This window comes from Haliotis rufescens, unplaced genomic scaffold (genome assembly GCF_023055435.1).
Source record: "Haliotis rufescens isolate VD_foot unplaced genomic scaffold, xgHalRufe1.0.p SCAF_16, whole genome shotgun sequence".
NCBI lineage: Eukaryota > Metazoa > Mollusca > Gastropoda > Lepetellida > Haliotidae > Haliotis > Haliotis rufescens.
The window spans coordinates 19,797,450-19,817,264 of record NW_025963846.1 but is presented as its reverse complement, the minus strand read 5'-3'; the positions used below and the strand labels follow the sequence as shown (position 1 = coordinate 19,817,264).

Here is a 19,815-nt window from a genome sequence, read left to right as displayed (position 1 = left end):
GACCTCATGAAATCTGATATGTCATACACATAGTGGCCTCTACGTAGCGTCATGTCTTCTGTTTTTATACGTTTATCACAGATTGGATAATATCAAGTTTTGTTATATATTCTGTTTTTGCTTGACATTTCTTTAAATGATCCAAATGTTAAACTTCGTCATAAACATGTTGTTTGATCGTTAATTGTTTAACGCCACATATTTTAGCGACATTACTACAGTCTGTATATATTTAAATCTGGACCAGACATTCCAGTGATAGATATTATGACCAACGATACACGCCATCGGGGTACGACTACGCGCAATCAAACAAGTTGATCAAATCTGACCACCTGATACATGTTCTCGCCTCTTGAAACTAAATCGTCCCAGACAATACCAGAAAATTAATTATGCTTCAGACTTTAAAAAAAGAAAGAAATTGTCTGCTACAAAGAACACTGCTGCAAGGCTGAAATTTCATTTGAAAAAATATCTGCTTTTTCATCTGAAGCTGAAGAAATATCCAGTCTCAATACAAAAAATCCCTACCCCACTCAGGTAACTATGGAAGCGAAATATGGGCCCGTGTCCTTTACTACCACTTCGGGGTCTCTTGGATGTTGGGTACTTAGGGCTGTGTGGCTCGTACAGAGGTGTTTATATGTTGTGCGAAAATGCTGCTTGATCAACAATTTAGCCTCGGGAAGTGTCCTAAAGACGGCGGATAACCTTATATACCCGTGGACTGTGATGGTTCTGGTCATGTGGGAGGATGCCATCTACTTCAACCTTACATTTCTGTCATACGTCAATCAATGTATTTCAACGAATCATCACTAAAGCTACTGGTATATCTGAATTTGTACTGCACGGGAGGACCTAAATCCATTGTAAATGTCAGCACATGTTAGTCTTGCTATTACAACTGCGTTGGTGCAGACTGAAGAGGGGTATATCATATCGGTCTGTTGACCAATACCGGTTTGGGTCTAGACGTGATGAACAGTGACTTTGTGCTGTGTAATTTGGCAAATGATTACATCAGACATCAGATCATAAGATCGATACGATGCAGTGAAGCGAGTGTCGGAATGTTGTTTAAAGCCGAAGTCGGAAATATTATAGTTACATCACGGCGCGCTGGGACAATAATCTTGTCTGGACCTGACAAACCAGTGGTTGATATAACGAGCATCGCCCTACACTGTTGGGGTACGAAGACAAACGATTGGAATAACTTGAAATTACATGCAAGGAATTTCAGTTGGCTCGAGCCTCTCTCTTTAACAACAACAACAACGACGACGACGACGACGACGACGATGATGATGATGATGATGATGATGATGATGATGGTGATGATGATAAAGGCAAAATTAACATTTCCGTAATCATACAAAATCTCTATACCATAAGCATGTGTTTATGAATCACTGTCAAATACATATAGTGTGATACCAGATGTTCGCGAAAAGGTGAGCGTATCCTGACCCACTGATGGTACTGTCATCAACACATGCTTGTTTTGAAAACAGTGTCAAAAAGTCAATGGAATTCTGCACCTTTTAGTTAATCGCAGTGATGGAGGTGGAGGAATACTGACCAGCGAAATATGTACAGGACAACGGTGTCTAGATCCCTGGGTGTGCATTAATTGTAATCAACATCATTCATGGCTTACACGTAGAGAATATAAACACAACGTATATGGTGAATAAATCTACTTACCTCCAAGCTTAACACTATCACTGATGGCTGAGCTGAGAATACGGACTGCGCGTTCCTTGGATCCACAGGTGTCGTATACAGAAATACCTGTAATCAACAGGTGACAGGTGAGACACGTGGTGTGAATCGTCATTACAATAGTCAAGTTAATTTCTTCAGTGCAGCTTTTGTCGTTGCCATGAACTATAACCATGACAGAAACATATTATTTTGTTTCTTACATTTTGAATTCGTACTGGTGACCATTTAAGTTAATGTTTATCATAAGCTATGAAGATTTTCATAATAAGACGAATTTATCTGTGTTATCCAATGTGTGATTCATGTCATAACATGATAATGTTGTCGATAATTCAGAGTTTGAATCAAAGTGCTTTGTCGTGTATCAGTAGGATTGTGTCATTTACAAAAATCGATGTATAAAGATAATATTGTTGTACTGGGATAAATTGGTTTTTTTTAAAAACACAATGTACACGTAACGTGTTTCACAGTGCAATACAACGAAAATGTTAAAAACATATGCTTTTTCATATTACTTATATTAAACTACAGAAAAGATAACTAAACGCAGGTGAAAAAAAGTGACAATGAAGTACACTTACCAACTGCTTGTGACCCAGTCTGTTTTATCATTTTATCCAACTTCCACAACGAAACGAAAGCCATTTGCAGAACGTATGGGTTCGGGGTATTACATATGTTATGCTCTGTATCCGAAGTCGTGCGATGTAAATCCAAGAGACAGACAATTTTCACAGAGCCAGGCGTCGCCATTACTGGCTGATGATAAATATTTCCTCTACAAGTATGTACGTATATCAAACACATCACAAAAAGCACCGAAACTCCTCTTGTAGAAATCATATTGATGCAAGTTGTCATCACGTGTGATCATCCACGCGATCAGTCATTAACGTCTGCTGATGGGAGAAATCACGTCTGCTGCTGGTGTCGTCTGCTCGTCGTCTGCGGGGAGAAAGCCTCGACCGGGGCTGTGCTCGTCACTGCTGCGTCCCTTAGATCAACATCGCTCACCGCGCTCAAGTAATTGTCATGCACACAACATATCAACAACGATGTTTGGTAGTCTGGAAAGGCAAAGAAACGACAACAAATTAATTCAAACGGCTCAAAACAACAGCCAATTGACAAGCCAAACTGTTAAGAAATCAATGAGAGGGCATTATTGTTGCCATTCATCCATCGTTATGATACAATCGCAAACTGACATGGTGAAAGTGCGCCAAACATTTTACCTCTCTGACGTCACAACCATTGTGATTGCCGGGGATGGGAGACTATCCAATAGACATCCCTTAAGTTCCAGTAATTCCGGTCAACAGACCACATAGTGGGCATAATAATCCTTGTTTTCTGTGTGTGCTTCGGACAGTGTATACTAGTTTTGTCATTTCTGCTAATTGCAACGTTTGGTTGTCCGTGACATTTTGAAGACTATATATGGTCGTTGACATTCTGGGTCGACAATAAACATACAATTAGGCACATAAGGATACCGCCCAGTTCGTGATTGATGTAGCATTTGCGCTAACCTACAGATAATTGCAATGACTTCATCAATTCATGTTCGTTTTGTCGTTGAGAATGAAACTGATTACCCATGTGAAAATATCTGCGTTGTTAAATGACGCTGTGCTAATGATTCATATCACACTTGTTCTTTGAAGAATACACATGCTCAATGAACGTTACATCAGGTCACCTTATATGTCATATAGTACTAGTGAATGGGTTAACATTTTAGTGGGCGTGAGTGAGTGAGTATGGTTTTACAGCGCTTTTAGTTATATCCCAGCAATATCACGGCGGGGGACACCAGAAATGGGCTTCACACATTGTACCCATGTCGGGAATCGAACCTGGGTGTTCGGCGTGACGAGCGAAAGCTTTAACCACCAGACTACCCGTCCGCCCCCCCCCCCCCCCCCCCCCCCCCCAGTGGGCGTGAACATTGCTGGGGGCATGAAACTACTACTGCTGCTACTACTACTACTACTGCTACTGCTGCTACCACCACAACCACTACCACTACCACTACTGCTGCTACCACCACCACCACCGCTACTACTATTGCTACTACTACTGCTACTACCACGACCAACACCACCACTACTACTGTTACTACTTCTGCTGCTGCTACTACAACTACTGCTACAACTACTGCCACTACTACCACTACCAACACTACCACCACTACTACTGCTTCCACTTCTGCCGCTACTACTGATGCTACTACTACAACAACTACTACTGCTGCTGCTGCTGCTGCTGCTGCTGATACCCATGTAGATCCGGTGTAGAATTGGTCTTCAGCAACCCACGCTTGTCGTAAGAGGTGACTAACGGGAAAGGGCGGTCAGGCTCAGTGACTCGATTGGTGCTTGGCGTTTTATCCCAAATGATTCGATCAATGTCTATAATGTCATTACTGGAGGGTCTGGACCAGACTCGATTACTCGATCGCCGCCATATAGTTGGAATTGCGCCGAGTACGGCGTTAAACAACTAACAAGCTACTACACATATTAGTACTACTACTACTACTACTACTACTACTACTGACCCGTGAAGATTCCGGGGTAGAATAGGTCTTCAGCAACCCATAATTGCCGTAAAAGGCGACTATGTTTGTCGTAAAAGGCGACTAACGGGATCGGGAGGTCAGGCTCGCTGACTTGGTTGATACATGTCATTAATCCCAATTGCGTGGATCGATGTTCATGATGTCAATCACTGGATTGTCTGGTCCAGACTCGATTAATTTACAGACCGCCGTCATATAGCTGGTATATTGCTGAGTGTGGCGTTAAACAACAAACAAACAAACAAACAAACAAACAAACAAACTACTACTACTACTACTACTACTACCACTAGGCAGTAATATACGTCGTTTATACAGGAAGTACAACGTGGAAAGTGTAAACTTCTGGATAGAAACAAAGGTATTATTTGACAACAGGTAACTCGTTCGTACTTTCGGCAGCATTACTCAAAGAAAAGCAGGTTATTATTGTTGAGACGATGTTGTCATGCCATGTCACGTCATGTTGCGACATTATGTCATTATAAGTGGTACGCCTGGCACCGTGGTTTAAGGTGCCTCAAATAGTTGTGCAAAATCATGCCCCTTAGCCCTGATCATGTGCTCCAAGAGTTTTATTAATATCTAAATAATTTATTTTGGAATAATCAGGTCTTAGTTGTTTTTTCGTTGAAAACAGTCGTAATTCACAGCAATATTAAATACGTACATACAAACTACAAACCTAAACGTAAATAGACATTGTGTCGATAGTATGCGCACACATGATTTAACATTATTTATAACATTTCGTCTTCATGTTTATGCTGCTGGCAAGAATACAACAAATGTCTTTCGTCAACAAGCAGACTTCTGCAATAAGACTTGACACACATCTTCATATCAGACCGAACGTCTTGTAATTCTTGCGTAATTAGACCTGCCCGAAGCCTAATCCTCGCGTAGCCGACTTGATAGGTGTTGATATCCAAGGAAACGTGTATCCCCCCAGATAACGGTAATCGCAGCGTACCTCCTTGCCAAACCCCCACAGCTACTGCTACCGGGATTGGGCTGCCAGCGTAGATCACCAAAGATTACAGGTTCATCAAGCGGCCTTTACCACAAATACTGCCCATCTAAAAACCCTCGACATAACCCCACCGACTGTAGTAATCAGTGTAGAACAAAACAAACATATAGTCCTGTTTGTTTGGGGCAGGAAAAGACGGCCGACATTTGGTGAGATGAGACAGGTTAAAATAAATTCTCGCGGTAGGCCATCAAATTTGAACTAGGATTCATCTTGGCGCACGCTCTATTTGTTGAAAAAGCCAAGGAAACGATGAGGCTAAAAACATGAAAACACAGGGAAACGTGCTTCCGGTGAGAAGGAGAAAAGAGGTGGACGGACAGCACCATAATACCCCACGGTAAGGAGGACCACGGGCAGTACGTACGGTCAGGGAGGCCTTCAGGACCAGTTCCTGTGCCAATTGGGCGAGGGGGGACTCAGCGTTTCCTGGTTGGAGACAATTACATTATTGACAGTAATGAGTGAATGTGGACTGAATTTAAAGTACAGGCGGCTTTTGTAATTGTTGATTGAGATTTGTGCGTGAAATCGGTGGACCTCAGAATTACAGCTTTATAGAGGGTATCTTCTTTATAGTGAAGACACTTTGACTTCCTCATACCAACGAAGATAAACTTTAAAGCACTGATACAGATTAACTACAGATTTGGGACAGGTTGAAATGTAAACTTATTTTTTCTCAAAGCCATGTTTGATTGTAGTATCTTACGATTTGTCAACATTGATTTCCGAGTTTTATTGAAAACATTTCTCGGTAAATTGACGTATGGCAGGCCAGTTGCCTTTGGTCTTAAGCTTACCTTGAAGTTCACAGCTTAACAACTGAAAATGCAGAAGGATGTTTTGAAGAAAACCGCGTGGTTGTTGTGTTCCTTTCTTATATAGAGTTTTGTAGTTTGAGGACAGCGATGATGGTTTCGGTTGTAATTTGAATAATTTAATGCATTTGCTTTGATATAATTGAAAAAAATTATGCAATAATCAAGGTATACAAAAGGAAGCGACGTTATAACATTGAAAATGAGAAACAAGGAATGAACGTGATGGCGAATGAAAAATCATTTGGCGTGAATATAATTATTTATCAATTATTTCTTATTTAAAACCTGAACGCATTGTCATTACATTGAATTTCGAATATTAAACACTATTAAAATTACTAACTACAACTACAACATCCGAATAAAATACAAACACTTGACTTAATTTTTATAGATAGACATAAACTACATGCATATTTCACTATTATTTGTATCCGAACACAACTATCACAAAATAACAGACGCAATATTGGCATGACGAAAACAGACACTTGAACATAGGGCCAAAGGAACAAGATGTATCGATGGCCATGTGAGCTGAATTGCTAATACTTTTCTATTCCTGTTAAGAATAATTAGCATAGAGCATTCTGGCTATTTTACAAGACTATTTTCTGTCTAATTGTTAACATGACTCTTTGGATCAACATTGGCACTTGTGAAGAAAGTTCAGCTACATCCGTCCAAAAACTCATAAGTGATAGTTTTAGCTGGATGCAGGTGTTCTTTAGAAATACCCCCAATACGTCGTTGTTGACATGAACGTGTGTCGTCAACTAACTGCGAAATCTTTACAAAAGTCTTTTTTTCATATTTTTTAATGTACTGAAGTAAAAGTCAACGAACCGCTGGCTCGAAGTCAACGTTTGATTGACTGTCAACGTTGTAAAGTCGTCTCCCAATATGGTGTGGCTCAACTAAGGGCTCATTAAAAGATAACCAGATTATGCGATGTTCGGGAGTTTTAAGAGAAATTGGTATCTTCATCGTTACGTTATTATTTCTGGGAGCACGTAATCAAAATAACAATGCACACTTTATGTTGACCGTTGCGTCACTGACGGCCATGTGATAATCTTATACACCAGTTAGCTCGTCGTGAGTCAATATTAAACTCAATTATTGAAACTTGCTATACAAAAACACCAAAAACACACATTAACCTTTTATAATGTCAGTCGATATCGCACTTTAGAGTATAAACTAGAAATAAACACGCTTTTTGCAAAGAAGCAATTCCTAGAACGGGTTGTCTGGGAATGTATTTGAATGAGAAGATTGCGTGTTTTCAATCGGTGGTTACATGCTTATTTGAAAATATTGATGGAGAAAGTTTCGAAATTCCATAGCTAAAATGTTTTTTAAGATGTGATTCGCAAGGACAAGTGTAGCGTGTGCAGAATATCATAAACACCATGTAACTAGCTCATGCGTCAGAAAATTCGAAAACACAAAAAGGGATATTTAAAAAATGCGAGAGCATTTGATTATCAAATATTGAATGGTGAGAGAAACGTCCCAAGAAAATAGCAAAACACACAGCAACACTGACGTGATTGTTGCTTGTCAATTTAGGTAGGTTGGCGGTGTGGGGATAAAAATGAATATATGAAAAAGATCCATCAGGTGTGAAATAATGGTATTCCATTGCATTTTCATGCTTTTACTGGATCAGTTGTGTGTGGGTTCGAATCCAGTATTCACCCTGACTATGATTCTGTGGGTCCGACTCCAAGATTCGACCTCATTATGAATCTTGGATTGTCAGCACCATATCTCTGCTCGTGTATTTCACCAAAATGGCCACATGTCCACAAAATGCATCACTCTAGGCCTTCCTCCCACATTAAAACGCACATACCATGTAAACTAAAATGCTGTTCAAATTCTGTGTTGAAACCCAAACTCACACGCATTTAAGGACCGACCATTTGATATTAAATCAATTGTCCCCGAATATTTTGAAAAAAAAGTTTTAAAATTTGTGAAAAGAAAAATTCAGGCACACATTTTTAATTGCAACTAATATCTGCTTATGTAGCTGTAGCTGAACAATATCTAATCTCAATTAATAAAAAATTGAATTACAGTAAACTACGGTTATAACGAACTCAAAGGGACCATTAACTTTAGTTCGTAATAACCGTAGTTCGTTATAAGCATATATACATCATAAATACATCAAATGGTGGGGACTAAAAAATAAGTTCGTTATATCCGTCAGTTCGTTATAAGCGTGTTCGTTATAAACGTAGTTTACTGTAATCGCTAATACTTCCTTACAAACAATAGCCTTGGAGCTACATGATCTACAACTAGAAGTTCTTTATACCTTACTTTAGCGCAGAAGTCTTAGCGTCTTAGCATCTGGGTCGTAATGGCATTGTAGCAGTACTCGTATGTTTAGCGCAACGGGTCTTTGTAAGAGAGTCTGATGTACTTTAAAGGGGCAAATAACGCGTCTTGACTAGTACTTCTGCGTTGTAGCAGTATGGCTGTTGTGTGTATGGGAGTGTCAGGGTTATTATCGAAAACTTGCTGAAAACAATATTTACGCTTCTGACTCATTTCATGGTTTGTCAGCTACTATCAGGTTTGTCTTGTCTCCATCAACCCCCCCCCCCCCCCCCCCCCCCCCCCCCACACACACACACACACACACACAAACACACACACACACACACATCCACGGACTGATCATCGTATGTAAGTATACGGACAAGGAGATCTGCTTGTGGACCTATGCCACGGTTACAGATCTTGCCGTCTATATTGCATCCTGTACTCTGACCTGGGCCCTTCAAGTGACTGCTTTATAGCTTTTTAAAACTTCACAGGACGGCTACATCAGATAATTCAAACATATGTAAATATACAAATGCAGTACACTAGATGTTTTGTGAAAATGTATCATAAACTTCCCTGGAACAATATGTCAATTACAACGAAACGTTTGTTTATTTATGGCACATGTTAAACCATGTCTGTTTTTAAGAATGACAAGTTGGTCCTTGGTTTTACAGCAAGTTCCGTTTTGTAATATTTAACTGTGTTTATGTCCTTTTCAATATTAAACCTTGTGAAGTACCTGCTTGACTGTCTGGTAACTAATTAATCACATATGACAAATTGTTTGATAGGCATTACTTATGACAAGTGCATTTGTATTTTAACATACCCTTTAACGTCAAGCCCATGTGGATTATATGAAACATGTAACGTCATATGAATTGTGCGGCACAACAAAAAGGAAACACAACGTCCATCCGATATGTTATGTCCATAAAATAAATGTGACTCCTAAATTTTACCATTCTAGTAAGGTTGACGTTTCTCTGTTCGTGATGATTGTACCTCTAAAGTAATGGCGTGTGTGCAGATGGTAGGTGTACTTGCCATGTTGGTGTATGTAACGCCTCAGGTATATTCACAAACCTTATCTTCTTTTTCCACACTTCCCATCGTCAACACGGAGGAGGAAGAGTGTCTCAGAACTTCTAAACTCTGTAATCTATGTTTTAACTTTAAAGGCAACCTGCTTCGGCTTTTTGTGGGAATTTAAGCATACTCGAAATAAACAAACCGTTAATGCGCCTGAGAAAATTCAAGAAATTGGCTAAAATCCCACTCCTAGTTGGACTAGTTTGTATGTAAATACAAATCGTCAACGTCAGAGACTACCAATCTCGGTTATCCGCTGGTAAAATAGCAGTTATATGAATGGATCACTGAAAATAACTGATAACGCCAGGTGACATTTTTTTTATAAATCCGTCAATAACCTTAACTTTCACACACAGATACCACTTCAAACAATACATTTTTTTAACATCCGAGTAAGTTGTTTGGTTTGATCTCGTAAGTACGAGGAGTAACAAGTCAATGAATCGAGTGGACGATTGTACCTTTAAACAATCTGAAATAAGCATTATTGCAAAACCAATCCACTTGTTTTAGCTTTCTTTTCTTTATGAGAGGTCAATGTCGTGAGACTTAATATTTACCAAATACTTGCAATATCATGGCATCTGGCTATATTTATTGATACTCAAACACAATATGCATGTGCCTATTAACTTGTATTTGTGTTCCAACGACGTAATTTCGTCTGCAAACACTGTCCTCTTTAAAATCATACACATAATCTCTCAACAACAACCACCATCCATGTCCAGACGTAATCCTTCTCTCAAGCCTTGTTTTCAACACAAACCTAGACCCTCTCTCAGCCAAAAATGTGTTGGTTCGCACTCTAATCTATACCTGCATATGAGATTGTTTGATGAAAGCAGCAAATATCAAATCCAAAGTTAAAACACAAAAAATCCCAAGTCAAATTAGCATACGATGTCTGTGGCCGAGGTATGGCTGAACTCATGGCTAGTCAGGATACATGGTCCAGTAACGCAATGTTTGCTGGAGGGATTTCACAATTGACATTTCAAAGACACAATTTGCTCCAGTTTGAACCCGGCTGTGCCGTTAACAACGAAAGTTACGAGTTTGGGAAACTGGAACAAACATGGATTTAGACAAAGGCTCCAGCTGGTCATCTCTGACCAAGATTGTGACACAAACCTAATTGACAAACCTAATACACTTGTGATCATTGCCCGAGATTGGGAGGGAGTGTCCTCACTTTAGCTCAAGTCAAATGATCTTGTTCAACAATCAACTTCCTCTTCACCAGTGTATCAGTGGGCATGTTTAGCTTGGAGAACATCGTTTATCTAGAGAACAGTACTATTTCACCGTCTGTAGTCAGGGGGTGGGGGAGTTATACACGGTGGAATCTCATAGGATATAAACCTTACCAAATAGGAGACTTTGTTGGGAGAATTAAAGACGGCGAAATCTAATAGGATATAAACTCTACTAATAGTAAACATGTAAACGCGAATTACAGACGGTAAAATCTTATAGTATATAAACTCTACTAATAGTAAACATGTAAACGAGAATTACAGACGGTGAAATCTAATAGGATATAAACTCTACTAATAGTAAACATGTAAACGAGAATTACAGACGGTGAAATCTAATTGGATATATATATTATCTAAAGTAGACTTTGTTAAGAGAATTATAGACGGTAAAGTCTAATAGGATATAAATTTTACCTAATAGTAGACTTGGTAAGGATAATTATAGACGGTGAAATCTATTTTGATATATGTTTTACCTTATAGTAGACTTTATTAGGTGAATGATAGACGGTTGAATCTAATAGGATATACATTTTACCTAACAGACTTGGTCAGGAGATTATAGACGGTGGAATCTAATAGGATATATTTCTTTCCTAATAGTAGACTTGATAAGGATAATTATAGACGGTGAAATCTAATAGGGCATACATTTTACCTAATAGTAGACTTTATTAGGAGAATTATAGACGGTGGAATCTAAAAGGATATACATTTTTCCTAATATTAGACTTGATAAGGAGAATTATAGTCGGTGAAATCTAATAGGGCATACATTTTACCTAATAGTAGACTTTATTAGGAGAATTATAGACGGTGGAATCTAAAAGGATATACATTTTTCCTAATAGTAGACTTGATAAGGAGAATTATAGACGGTGGAATCTAAATTTACCTAATAATAGACTTTATTAGGAGAATCATAGACGGTGGAATCCAATAGGATATACATTTTACCTAACATACTTGGTCAGGAGATTATAGACGGTGGAATCCAATAGGATATACATTTTTCCTAATAGTAGACTTGATAAGGAGAATCATAGACGTTGGAATCTAACAGGATATACATTTTACCTAACAGACTTGGTCAGGAGATTATAGACGGTGGAATACAATAGGATATACATTTTTCCTAATAGTAGACTTGATAAGGAGAATCATAGACGTTGGAATCTAACAGGATATACATTTTACCTAACAGACTTGGTCAGGAGATTATAGACGGTGGAATCCAATAGGATATAAATTTTACCTGATAGTAAAATATGTTAGGAGAATTATAGACGGTGGATTCTAATTCTATGCATCCCACATCCAACAGTAGAGGGGAATTCTATACAGGATTATTATAATGCAGTAGCTTTGATGGTTAGGGCTGAGTTTAAGATCAATTTACTTTGTATCAATTATACATACATGAATGCAATCCGATGTTCCGTAGCATTTGATTGGCTAATTTATCATTTCTTTTTTTTCGTTGAGGTTCTATAAACCGAAAAAGATATAGGTCACGCTAACTACCGCACTGCTGTTTGTCGATTGGCTGATAAAAGAATGGGCGGGACTTACTGTGTTAATGCTGTCAATAATGTCGTGTGGTTGTCTACGGTGTTCTGCGCTCATCATTAAACAATCAGTCTGGGAAGTTATTATTGTTGACGGTGTTATTTATAAGTTTTGATTTCACTATATATTTTTGTCTCAGTGTATACAGATCGCCGTCATATAGCTGCACCATTATAGTATGCTCATTACGAACAATGGGTGTTCCAACTCGCAAATTTCACGTCAACGTTCAGGGACACCTTGGGCTTCCCCCTACATTACCATGAAACGCCATAGTGTAACTGAACAAATCTCCGGCGTTAAACTAAACGCCCCCCGTGGAAGTTCCGGGACAGAACAGGTCCCCAGCTACGTGTGCTTGTGACCCGTGAGGATCCGGGGTAGAACAGGTCTTCAGCAACCCATGCTTGCCGTAAAAGGCGACTATGCTTGTTGTAAAATTAAAGGCGACTAACGGGATCGGGTGGTCAGGCTCGCTGACTTGGTTGATGCATGTCATCGATCCCAATTGCGTGGATCGATGCTCATGATATTAATCACTGGATTGTCTGGTCCAGACTCGATTATTTACAGACCGCCGCCATATAGGTGGAATATTGCTGAGTGCGGCGTAAAACAACCAACCAACCAACCAACCAACTTGTGCTTGTAGTGAGAGTTGACTCTGTAGATCTGGTGGTCACTCGATGACTTGGTCGATGTACATTCATCATACCCTGGCGTTCTCATAGCATCAATCACTGGATTGTCTGTGCCAGTCTAGATTATTAATTTTATAGGACGCCGGGGATATATGACGTTAAGCAACAACAAATCAAAACAAACTACCCGCTTAAAACTTATGATTATTAAAACCTATGCCTTTGGGGTATTCATTAGCGTATCTCTGAAGAACAGGAACAAAGTACAAAGAAATTGCTAGCGACAAAGTGAAATATCTCGTCATACAGTTCACAAGGCATCATAAAGTTGACGCACCACACAGCATATCCTGTCAGAGGCCCACTACCTCTACATGCCGCACGGCGAAATGGGTGAGTGGGTGAGTGAGTGAGTTGGGTTTAACACCGCTTTTAACAGTATTCCAGTTATATCGCGGCGTGTCAGCTTAATGTGGGAGGAAAGCCCGAAGTGATGCAGGTCTCAGACGTTTACCACATCGGAGAAACCCACGAGCACGGGTATGGTGCTGACAAACCTAGAAACATAATTGGGGATAACCGGGATTCGAACCCACAATCATAGGTTTCTGGCGTGCCCAAGGGACGCAACTCTGCACAGCGATTCGCGGCGCCTTAGACGGCTGGGCCACCCGTGCCCCCACGGCGAAATGGGATTGAACGTTGCGTTCAAGATTATTGCACTCATATAGCGACGTGCAGCACTTGTGTGTGTAGCTGCTTGGACCACTCCGGACTTATGCCGTTTTATAGTGCTAGCCCACTGAGATACCATGCCTCAGTTTAACATGGACACCACATTCAGACACAGTATACCGACTCCGAGCCGACCAGTCCTTGTTTTCGCCCTTTAATGCTGTGCGCCAGGCAGGGTAACAACAAGTACAATCAATTGGTCTGACGTGACCCGGGGATCGAACCATTGATTTTCCGCTCTCCGGACAGGCAATCTGTCCAGTTGACCACGGAGGCAGTCAGCGGTCGTTCCGAGTGTCGCAGCTATTGTCGACAATTTGGAGATGAGATTAGGGCCCCCCATCTCGACATAAGGCCAAGGTCAAACCATCTGTGTGAATGTAATCGCCAACAGCCTCCAGGGATTACTGGATTTTCGCCCAGATCACCGGAGACATGTGTTTCAGGGGAACACTACTTGGAGTCGGGGCCCGGAACACTTGTGGTACCGGTGATCGTTGTTCAAATATGAGAAAAAGAAGCCGTTTTTACTTTAGGACATTGTAAACAAAATTCATTTACGGTCATACTCCGCTGTTTCATCGGGACGTTAAAACAGACTATTGATTGAAGTGGGAAATATTGTCATACGAGGCTCAGTAGCAGTAGTAGTAGCAGCAGCAGTAGTAGCAGTAGTAGTAGCAATAGGAGCTGCAGTAGTTGCAGTAGTAGCAGTAGTAGTAGCAGCAGTACCAGTAGTAGTAGTAGCAGTAGCAGTAGTAGTAGTAGTAGTAGTAGTAGTAGTAGTTGCAATAGCAGTAGCAGTAGCAGCAGTACCAGTAGTAGTAGTAGCAGTAGCAGTAGCAGTAGTAGTAGCAGTAGCAGTAGCAGTAGTAGTAGTAGTAGTAGTAGCAGTAGCAGTAGTAGTAGTAGTAGTAGCAGTAGCAGTAGTAGTAGTAGTAGTAGTAGTAGTAGTAGTTGCAATAGCAGTAGCAGTAGCAGCAGTACCAGTAGTAGTAGTAGCAGTAGCAGTAGCAGTAGTAGTAGCAGTAGTAGTAGTAGTAGCAGTAGCAGTAGTAGTAGTAGTAGTAGTAGCAGTAGTTGCAGTAGCAGTAGCAGTAGTAGTAGTGGTGGTAGCAGTAGCAGCGGTAGCAGGAGCACTAGCAGTAGCAGCAGTAAAACGTCAATGGTTTCGGGGAATGTATATTTGTATGTATCATTACAAAAGTAGAGCGTCCCCGATCACCCCCTAATGAATTTCTTGACTTCACTGAGTGCAAAGTTACAGTAATGTAGTGGTGTGAGGTGAGGTGAAATGGGGCTTTATGTTTGTGCGTGCGTGCGTGTGTGTTTTCTCGTGCTAGCCCACTGAGATACCATGCCTCAATGGTACCATAAATACCCCTATCAGACACAGTATACTGCCCAAAATGCCGAGAGCCAGGCAGGGTAACAACAAGTAATATCCTTAGCGTATCCTGGTATTACTCGACCAGGGGATTAAACCACCGAATACCCTTCCGGTCTTCGGACAGATGCTCTATCAAGTTGACCACGTAAACAATAGTAGTAATAGTGGTGTTTGTGGTGGTGGTGGTGGTAGTGGAAAAGGTAGAGGTAGTAGTAGTGGTGGGATGGTAGTGGTGGTTGTGGTGCTGGTGCTGGTAGTGGCTGTGGTAGTAGTAGTATCAGTGATGTAGTATCACGTGCCTCGCATTTACCATCAGCCCTTATATCATCCTACTTAAATATATCTTCCCATAGTCCCACATTAAAACCAAAAAACTAACTTTGTTGAGACTTCAAATCGTTTCCTGCTATGTAAAACGGTCCCAAGGTTCAATTACATGAAAAACCCAATGAACGGCAGCCATCACTACTCTCGCCATGACACTGTAAAATTCACAAGCAGTCCTTCAAGTCATCCTTCCTTTCAAGCGATCCTACTGAATGGGACAGATCTATGAATACACGAGAATAAATACATGTGAGAACGACATAGATTCCTGTCTACATTACTATTATTTAATAGTCGAGGGTTCTAAAGGAACAAATCATATCTACTCCAACATCACACACTCCCCGCCCCTCCACGCTCAGTACGGGCAGTGACCCCAATTCATTGGATAAATAAATGTATGTCAAACTCAACAAAAACGCATTTTTCGATGCAAGAAGAGATACCACACAATACAGGTAACTCCGCTGTAACCCGTGACCCTTCATCCGTAAAAGAGGTTTCATGAATGAACTCGGCTAAACGCACGACCTACCCACAGTTGACAGGGGGCAAGAATTTCAAACATTTAAAAGGTCCATATACCCGCTGAACTGTATAGGGCGAGGATTATTTATCAATATAGCATTCTTTTCCTCCCGCGCTCTAGTGGGCGTTGAGAAAAAAACATGGTCACAAACAGAGAGATCCTCTTTTTGTTGAGGGCTGTCTTTTAAGGGTCACGACTATCGTGGATGTAAGTATTGTAGACATAGGCAGTGTGGCGGTACGAAAGAAGCTCGTTTTGCTCTATTGTGCTTTCAGCTGTTGGACTACTTTAAAGGATAAGGAGAGGTATATATAAATTGATTTGTACAACGAGTATGAAAATATTATTTCAATTCAGTGCACGACAAACGAAGTGACAAAGTAGGGTTTAGTCATCGCGTGTCGCGTTACCAAGTAAGTGTGATTTGTAAGCTGCGCAGGGCTGCAATAGCTAAGGAGATAATAATATATCGGGATCGGATGTACAAAACTCGTTAAAGAAGCGGGGTGGTGGGTAGCCTAGTGGTTAAAGCGTTCGCTCGTCACCCCGAAGTCACATGTTTGATTTCTCCCATCGGTACAATGTGTGAAGCCCATTTCTAGTGTCCCCCGCCGTGATATTGCTGGAATATTGCTAAAAGCGGCGTAAAACCATACTCACTCACGTTAGAGAAGCTTTATTGTATATTAAAATAAACACTACACTGTTTTTTGTGTGGTCCAGACATGAATAATACCACGTAGCTGTTTGCTTGTTTGTTTCACTGAGTCAGCGAGCCTGACCACCCGATCCCGTCTGTCGCCTCTTATGACAAACATGGGTTGCTGAAGACCAATTTGAACCCGGGTCTTCACGTGGAGACCATGTTGTACACGAGACAGTACAACAGTGTATAGTTCAAGCATTACAATAACAACATCCTCCTAAAAGTAACACTGTTGTACACGAAATACGTTGTAAACGAATTACAATCACACTGTACATATGACGCAACAGTTTTGTACACGGGATGCAACACAATTATGCACGAAATACAACAAAACTGTTGCACATGTAATACAATAACAGTGTTGTACACGAAGTACATCACACTGTACATATGGAGGACCACTGTTGTACACAGAACACAACACGAGTGTACATGAAAAAAGTAACACGGTTGTACAAAAGTCATGGAATACAACTGTTGTACACGGAATACAACAGTTGTACACGGAATACAACAGTTGTACACGGAATACAACAACACAGTGTTTCCCTTCACGACATGATGGACAGTTGTTTGAGTCAAACAGAACAACAAACACAGTGATTGTAAAACAAACAAAAGCCGTCACAATGTATATTATATATGCATATGCACAATACATCATTGTAAATAGCATGTCTTGTGTACGCAGCTATCGTCAGTTTATGTTGGCATGTTTTGTGTAGGCAGCCATCGTCTCTGAGGTCGAGCCGACTCCTTTACTGAACTTTATTAACCTCAGATTTCATTATATTTTATCACCACAACTCAACATGTCAGCGTGATTCATAAAAAATATTTACAAAGTTCATATTTATAAGCATGTTTAAGAATACAAAGGAATCTAACAATAATCTGATAAAATATTGCAACGGTCAATATGTAATTTTCTATCAAGCGAGTTCACGGCAACACCATTCTCCTTGTGTAGGGTTTCACCGTGATAGACAAATCCTGTATGGCACTTGAGTATTACATGCACGTTTGCAAACAATATGTCAGACGCTGATATGTCAGAATACGTTGGGTTATAATTATGTGAGCCGGGGTCTGTGACTTGGTAATAACATGCAAATAGCAAAGAAATGGTGCTATTGTTAATTGTGAATCTGAACAGTTGTACGATTGAGACACAGGTGACGATCCCATCTCCGCATAAATCTCAAAGTTTCTGGAGTGATGCATTCAAGGCGGAAACAGTAAATGTAGGATTTATGTACACACCACATGACATGGAATTAATGACTTTATGTGTCACAAGGACATATATGATTGTCTAATTGTATGACTGATGGCTTCGTGTGGGAGGAAAGCTCCGAGTGATGCAGGTCTCAGATGTTCACATCGTTGGTGAAACCCACGGGCATTGGTTTGGTGCTAACAACCCAAGGTTCGTAATTAGGGCAAATCGTGGATTCAAACCCATGATTCTAGGATTCTGGCGCACATAAGGAACGCAACTCTGCACAGCGTCTTAGACGCTTGGGCCACCCGTACCCCGTGGATTTATGAAGTTTACTTTAACAGCATTCCTGTTTATGAATGTTTACGAAAATGAAATCTATATACGGAAAACGGTCAACAATGGCAGTGCTTTTGTCAAAAGGAAATGACTCGGTATCCTGACATCCCATCCTGAAAGAATACCCTGAAGGATACCCAATCCTCATATTCTGGCCTATCATAATATACCATCTAACGGAGAGCACATGGTAGAGAGCGACACTGTAATTACCAACACATATCATAGCGGTATTTCAATTGCTAGGTTTCCTGTAGGTTTAATCACGCTACTTTAATGTGTAGCCCAACACGAGATACAATCTCTTCTTCCATCTATGTCGTGTGTACTGGATAAAATGCACTGTCACACATCCTCCGACTACTGTAGTAACCAAAATAAAGCTGTGTACCTATCATTGTATATGTTGTATATATAGTAAACTACGGTTATAACGAACACGCTTATAACGAACTGACGGATATAACGAACTAACTTTTTAGTCCCGACTATTTGCTGTAGTATATAGTATATATGCTTATAACGAATTACGGTTATAACGAACTAAAATTAGTAGTCCCTTTGAGTTCGTTATAACCGTAGTTTACTGTATCATTATTTCAAAATTCCTTCCGACAATGACGAAGAAAGAAATACATTTCTATAACTGTCCATTTTATTCTGACTTAAAATATGATTTATGGTCGAGAATTATAAAGTCTGATCCCATATTTATTTCCTTCTCTCCTGTGGACCAGTCGGTGTTCTTAATGAACTGTAACACGTATATAAAACCTCTTGCCGCACTTATTTAAAACATGTTTGCACGTAGGCAACTTTTCCTTACTTAAAACTGTAATTAATTTTTATCGGGTTTTGCAATCCTATAACTTATAATTCTTTTATATAAATAATGTTTTTGATTGTCCATTGTGTCGCATCGGCCTTTCATGGCCTGATGTTGTATGTATTTAAGCAAGTTTTTTATGTCTAATGTGTACACATACAACATGTGACACATAAATAAAATATATATGTCTATGTTTTATGCCAATAAAATTTAGTTTCCGTGGTTATGGAGCCGTCGAATCGACCTTTTCAATCAGAGGTGTTTTTTGTGATTTGAAACCTTTGCTCAAACAGAATCGAATATTTTCTAAAGTTATGGGAGAATTTATACATATAGTGGTCAGCTGTTTTTCAGTATTAACGTCAAACACAAGGAGTACAGAACTGTGTGTATGAGAGACTGTTACCTTCTCTGTTTTCTTAGTAAAAAGTGCTCTGATATACAAAAAAACACATCACGACTCATCAGTGAGTGAGTGAGTGAGTTGGGTTTAACACCGCTTTTAACAGTATTCCAGTTATATCGCGGCGTGTCAGCTCAATGTGGGAGGAAAGCCCGAAATGATGCAGGTCTCAGACGTTTACCACTTCGGTGAAACCAACGAGCACGGGTATGGTGCTGACAAACCTAGAAACATAATC

General features: G+C 40.1%; 1 protein-coding gene across 3 annotated transcripts in view; it reads right to left on the bottom strand.

Moving 5' to 3' along the window:
- LOC124121790 overlaps nt 1-19,815 on the bottom strand; it is a 52,476-nt gene that overhangs the window by 28,225 nt on the left and 4,436 nt on the right. For 2 of the 3 annotated variants that reach the window (XM_046484872.2, XM_046484863.2), the window contains exons 2-3: nt 2,319-2,804; nt 1,714-1,800 (exon numbers count right to left, since the gene is read on the bottom strand). In XM_046484872.2, the coding sequence (XP_046340828.2) occupies nt 1,714-1,800; nt 2,319-2,598 (367 nt within the window). In that variant the 5' untranslated portion in view covers nt 2,599-2,804. Of the gene's footprint in view, nt 1-1,713; nt 1,801-2,318; nt 2,805-2,972; nt 3,123-19,815 lie in introns of those variants that run through there. The other variant, XM_046484879.2, reaches the window with a different exon arrangement.